This window comes from Prosopis cineraria, unplaced genomic scaffold (genome assembly GCF_029017545.1).
Source record: "Prosopis cineraria cultivar Desert tree isolate PC_DT_omini unplaced genomic scaffold, ASM2901754v1 PC2, whole genome shotgun sequence".
Lineage (NCBI taxonomy): Eukaryota > Viridiplantae > Streptophyta > Magnoliopsida > Fabales > Fabaceae > Prosopis > Prosopis cineraria.
Window position 1 is genome coordinate 6,700,076 of NW_026555333.1, and position 5,965 is coordinate 6,706,040.

Consider the following 5,965-nt stretch of genomic DNA (forward strand, 5'->3'; position numbering starts at 1 on the left):
TTATTTCATAGTTTTAAAATTACATTCAGATGAGAAAATAAGACACCCTAACCCAGCCCATTTGACGCATTTAATATTATCTCCAACTTACAGTCAGACTTCCAAATCCTAACCCTAATCATTTCCCATTTTCTCATTGCCGCACGCTCTAACTCAACCACTCCAAAGTCCAAACCCTTGCCTCTCCTCCGTTCGTCTCATCTCAATTCACATCTCCTTCCCGTCGCAATTTCTGCCTTTTGTCTCATCTCAACTGATCAATTCGCCTCTCCTTCTCCATTACCATTTCTGTTGTCTCATCTCAGCCAAGAGACACTCTGAAACGGTAACAAAATATTATACTTCCCTATGCTTCATCTCAGCTCATATTGTTCACAGTTGGTTGTTTCCATGCTTCATCTCAGTTGATTGTTTCCTTCTTAGTTGGTTCGTATTGTTCTCAATTCTTCATCTCAGCCAATTTCAGTCAGTATTGTTCTCAAATGGTAGCTATTCAATAACCAAAATATCTAACCGAACCGAACCATTAAACTTTGGTTTGGTTTTCATTCGGTTACTTCTAGTACTTTGGTTTTGTTTGGTCTAAAACATTGGTGTAGTTTGGTCTCTTGGTTTCTTCAAATTAGAACCAAACCAAACAATAAAAACAACGCTCACTTCTAATGAAAATACTCACTACCACCACCCTTGATGCTGCAAAAATAATCCAGGGCTGAAAATTTTTTTAAGACCAAACTAACCTTGATTTGTGCAACAATTCATCACTTTGATTAAGTTCAGTTCATCTTCTTTTTTGAAGGCGTTGAAAAATAAAATTCTATCACCATCAGTTCGTCACTTTTTTAGTGGACATGAATTGAATAGGCCAACTTTTTTTGAGCCTTTATCAAAGATTTGGCACTATCTATTTTTGAGCATGTCTAGAGGACTTTATCTATAAGTGAGGATTCAGATTAATCTGAAATTGACTACGTGAGTAATGAATCCAGCATATCTAGACACTTCACAATGATGGGTGCGAAAGTAAGAAAAAAAAAACTCCTCCTTCATACCGATCATTAATGTTCAATATAAACTACAAAAAAAAAAAAAAACGATATATACATACATCATTCACAAAAACTTGAAATGGTGGGATTGACTTTAGTACTCTGGAGCCTGATGGGCCGGCCACTCCATTTGAAACAAACTCATGACCTAGTAAATAAAGCCAACGTGTAAATCAAACCCACCTCTCTCTAATTTATTTGCTGAATTGTTGTTTTTCCTTGATCTAATTAATTACATGGGAGGAGGGATTTTATTTCCCTTAATTTTAGGACTGAGATCACTTGAAAGCCTTCAACTAAACCTGTCCATGTTCAAATTTGATCTAGATATTCAAATAATCGTATTAGAAGGAAAAGCAAGCAATAAGTATAAGTGGAGTACTGAAAACAGATGTATCTATATGTTATCCACGTAAATCACATCAGACAAATTAAACTACAGTGTCTTGGATCCCAACAGGGATCGAACTGGTCACAACTAAATCCATTACTACATTACACAACCAAAGTCTGAAATAACTTGCAAAGCATACTGCGAAAACACCTCATTTCTTCACCAGGAAGAAATATGCCACACAAACACATTCAACGGCCAGAGTTCTCCCATAGACCATCTAGCCAGAAAAAAACCACACACCCGCTTACATATCGGGAAAAAAAAAACAGTAAATACACACTAACTTACAAGTGAAAAAATGACCTGAATGATCAAAAGAACACGCACTACAATTAAACATACATAGATTAGAATCAATGATCAGAAAGACAACATTCATGTGCCAGACAGAGACGAAGATGCATATATATCAGCCATCTCTGACATGGAAGAGGCTGGGATTCTTGACGACGATGTCGTACATATAAACAGAGTTGAACTTGGAGTAGTCACGAGGGAGAGAGATGAGATCAATGGAAGAATGTTTGTGAAACTGGTACAAATCCGGGTCTCCACCGTTGTACCTTTCCCAACCTAATCCACACAATATTTGCTCCAGCCTGCCGTACGACCTCACCGCTTCCCCTGTGGGCAAGTACACCAGAACCTTCCTCCTCCCCCCGCCGTGCCTTCCATTCTCCGACGCCGACGGCCCCTCGGCCTGCGGGTTCTCCACCAGCCGAAACACACCGTTTTGATTGAACATCCAAACCCCTGCCATGTGTGAATATATAATGATGGATCTTGTCAAAAGTGTGTGTGTGTGTGTGTGTGTCTGCAACTGCAAGCACACAGAAGGAGATGGAACACGAAGGGGGGGGGGTATATATATAGGCGTCGGGGGAGGGTGAAGACAAATAAGAAGAAGAAGAAGAAAGGAAGGAAGGAAGGAAGGAAGGAAGGAAGGAAGGAAGTGAAAAGTAGGGTGATGATGGGGCGTGTTTGGGTGAGGGAGGGAATCTAGATATTGTGGGGCTTACAAGGTGTCCATGAGAGAGAACAGGGTGGTATGGCCCTTGGGGTCCCATGTAGGGCACGAGAAGAACAAGCCGAATTGCAACAATATTGATGCCTTCATCTTTGTACGAACTCTATCGAACTATAATATTTTGAGTGATGGACGGAGTACTATCACTGACTCTGTGTGGGCATTTGTGTACATTGAAAAAGTCAGCAGGAGAAAGGGGGAGAGCGCACGAGACGTCCACGTGAAGGAGAGTTGGGATGCGTTTGGTCGCTGAAAGCTGTGGCTGCCCGCTGGGCGCATGTTTGTGGGGGTGCTACGTGCTCATATCATTGGGAATAATAAATGGACACCTTAAAAATGGCCATTTTAATTTGTCCACTCATCTTCGCTTCCTTCTCTATTTTCAGTGGTTTTGAAACTGACCCTCCCTTTCCTAATTAAACTACTCGACTTGATTTATGTTTGATTTTTTCGGGGGCCTTATTTGATCATAAAATTCATTAATTAAACCCCAAAAATTTAAATACTTCTCCCATTAAAAATATAAGATGCTTTTTTAGTATCAAAAGATACAAGGTATTTTGGAGGTACAATTAACAAAGTTTACTTTAAAAAATGTCTTTAATTAGGGGTTTAATTAATAATTTTTTAACTGAAACACTTCACTAAATAAGAGTAAACATGTAAATATAGTGTAATTTTAAAAACAAATGGCTAAATCATCATTATATTTTTGATTTAATTAAAAATGCCATGTTGAACCTTTTTTTTTAACTCAAATTTCATATATATAATCCAAGCACTTTTTCAGCCATATCATGCCTCCTAGAGGTTAGTACCCTCTCAAATTCTGATAAGAAAACCTAAAATTCCTTTCACTTTATAAAATGTTTTTCCTCTACTAGCTAATTTGGGTATTGATAGTTTAGCATTGTATCACGATCAATTAATAAGTCAATAATTATGATTACTTGTAGAGCAATTGAATCTTATAGACGTCCAAATTAAACTGCGTAGTTATTTTTTATTTTTTAAAATAAAAAATCCTTAAAGTAAAATTGATCAAATAATTACCGTTGAGGAAAAAATTATTTTGTTTAAAATTATTATTATTACTACTAGGGTCATCGATAAAAATAAAATAAAATTATTATTATTATTATTAGGGAATATATCCTTTAATTTTTATATACTTGCAATTCTATTTATTTTGAGTCGAAATCGTGATTATTTTATTGTTAAATAAAAAAAATATTTAGTTATACTTTATCTTTTGATGCATTCTGCACACTATGTGAAGCAGGGTACGCATATATAATTTTAATAATCGTTTTGGGAACCCATGCATCAATTCAATATTTCTTTACACGGATGTATAAAGATCTAGTCATTCCAATAAATTTGTTGAAAATAAGAATCGGCAATCTTAGTTAACAGGCTATGAGGGAGACATCGTCTTTTCGAACCCTAAAGAAATGTTAATTGACTAGTTCTAATTTGATTAATACTACAGTCTTTTAATTAATTTTTAATTTTAATTTAATTTTATTAATCCGGAAAACGCCCGTGTGTGTGAAAGCCGGAAGGTCTTAGGGGCGCAGTTAGCCGTGGCTAGCTCTTTAAATATTTCATGTCATGATCGTGAGGTCCCACTTTCTAACACGTATGTTAGATGGAAAACGAGTACGTATCAAAGTTGGTTAATGATCTCTTAAGCTAGGAATACAGCCAGTTTGATGATTAATTAACTAAAGCAACAAATTAAACTTTGTTGTTTCTCTGTCCTGAGTTAGCTGACAATGACAATAATATAATTAGTGCTTCATTAATCAACCCTTCAGAATCACTACAGAACAAGCTAGTGGATCAGATTTAAATTAATATACATTCATTAAAGATCGTGAAAAATATATACTTAATTCTTTCGCATGTATGAATTATGATTGATTTTTGAACGTTTCAAAGGGTCTTCATCAACTTGTTTATTTATGGAAGTTCCATTGTCTGTAAAGTGAAGAATCTGGGCATGACAGTGACACTCGTCCATTGCACCCCTTGTAGCTTTTAAGTTGTTCCGTGTGATGATAATGTCTGTGATTTATAGTGTTTAGAAACGACTTTAACTTTTGTAGTTAGCGCATTTAATTAATAATTACACTATTCCTTTAGTAGCAGTGGGCAAAATTTATATCAAGCAATATTAATATTTTATAAATATAATTATAAATATTTATTAAATTAATAAAAATAATTTTTTTAAAATTAAATACATAAGAAATATTAAACAGTTAATTTATTTTAATTTTATAGCAAAAAATTTTATTGAAAATGATAGAATAAGTGGTAGCTATTAATATCAAACCCGGATACTCTTTTTTAATGCAAAAAATCATGCTCTTTTAGAATAGTTTTGTTCAATATAAACCATCAAAAATATTTTATTGGAAAGTGTTACCTTTGAGTATGAAAGAGTATAACTTAAAAATTAAAGAATCTGACCTTATTATATTTTAGAAAATAAATATTAATATTTTAATTGAGAAGTTGAAAAAATATATAATAATATTTTATTATATACTTATATTTATAATATGAACCAACATTCTTTTTAGTTTATATATATATATATATATATATATATATCTCCTGCAAAATCAGTAATAATCATATTAATTTCCTTGGTTAAATGAGTGAGAAAATGTTCAGGCAATAAAGAATGAAGGCTGAATTTTTTTGGGGGGGGGGGGGAATGATAATTTTGTGGAAGGGGCAAGTGAAATTTTCCGATATCGCAACTAAGGTCAGCTGCTCCCATTGTCTTAGACGTAGGCCGTCTCTATTTATTAGTTTTATTATTCCCTTTGATTGGTTAGTCAATGATTAACTCATAATTAGAAGATGATTGCGTTATCCAAAATCTGCCATCTTCACCACACAGCTGTCGAAACCTCATCTGCTTCGTTTAGATATTAAGTCACTTCAAAAATGATTGAGCCTCATGACATATGTCCCTCAAATTAAATGTCAAAGGACCACTTCGAAGGAGGGTCTCAATCATGATGAGCAACGTTATCGAAATAATAAATTTAAGCCGTTACTTAGGGCAACGGCCGAGCACACAAAAAATACTAGAATGCTCAAAAACGGGGAGATGCCCACATGGCATCACATGGGCTTCCACCATTGTCTGGTCCTTCACCCAACATGGAGGAACAAAAAGCCTTAATTGCATCACCTAGTCACTTTCCTTGTCAAATCTGTCACTAACTTATCACTCTCTGTAATTTCCTTTGTCCTTCAACGTTTGTTTGTGCGTGCGTGGGGTATCATGTAAATAATGCTCTCGCAACCTAGCATTTGACTAGTTAATCTGATCTGATATCGATTTGATTTCACCTATAATATAAAAGTTTGGCCTTGTGGGTTTATCTAGGGTTTGAACGTTTTGAAAGGTTGAGACCTTAATTTTGATGAGAAAATGTATATAAGTAGATTTAATGACATGGCATATTT

General features: G+C 34.8%; 1 protein-coding gene across 1 annotated transcript; it reads right to left on the reverse strand.

Annotated features, from left to right (window-relative positions):
- Nucleotides 1-1,466: 1,466 nt before the first annotated feature.
- LOC129301524 (flowering-promoting factor 1-like protein 2) lies at nucleotides 1,467-2,251 on the reverse strand. The gene has a single exon (XM_054940088.1). The coding sequence runs from the start codon at nucleotides 2,204-2,206 to the stop codon at nucleotides 1,856-1,858; it is 351 nt and encodes a 116-aa protein (XP_054796063.1). The 5' UTR covers nucleotides 2,207-2,251; the 3' UTR covers nucleotides 1,467-1,855.
- Between the last annotated feature and the right edge of the window lie 3,714 nt (nucleotides 2,252-5,965).

Excerpts from the sequence above, each read along its gene's own strand:
- LOC129301524 (XM_054940088.1), bottom strand. The coding sequence starts at position 2,206 with ATGGCAGGGGTTTGGATGTTCAATCAAAACGGTGTGTTTCGGCTGGTG.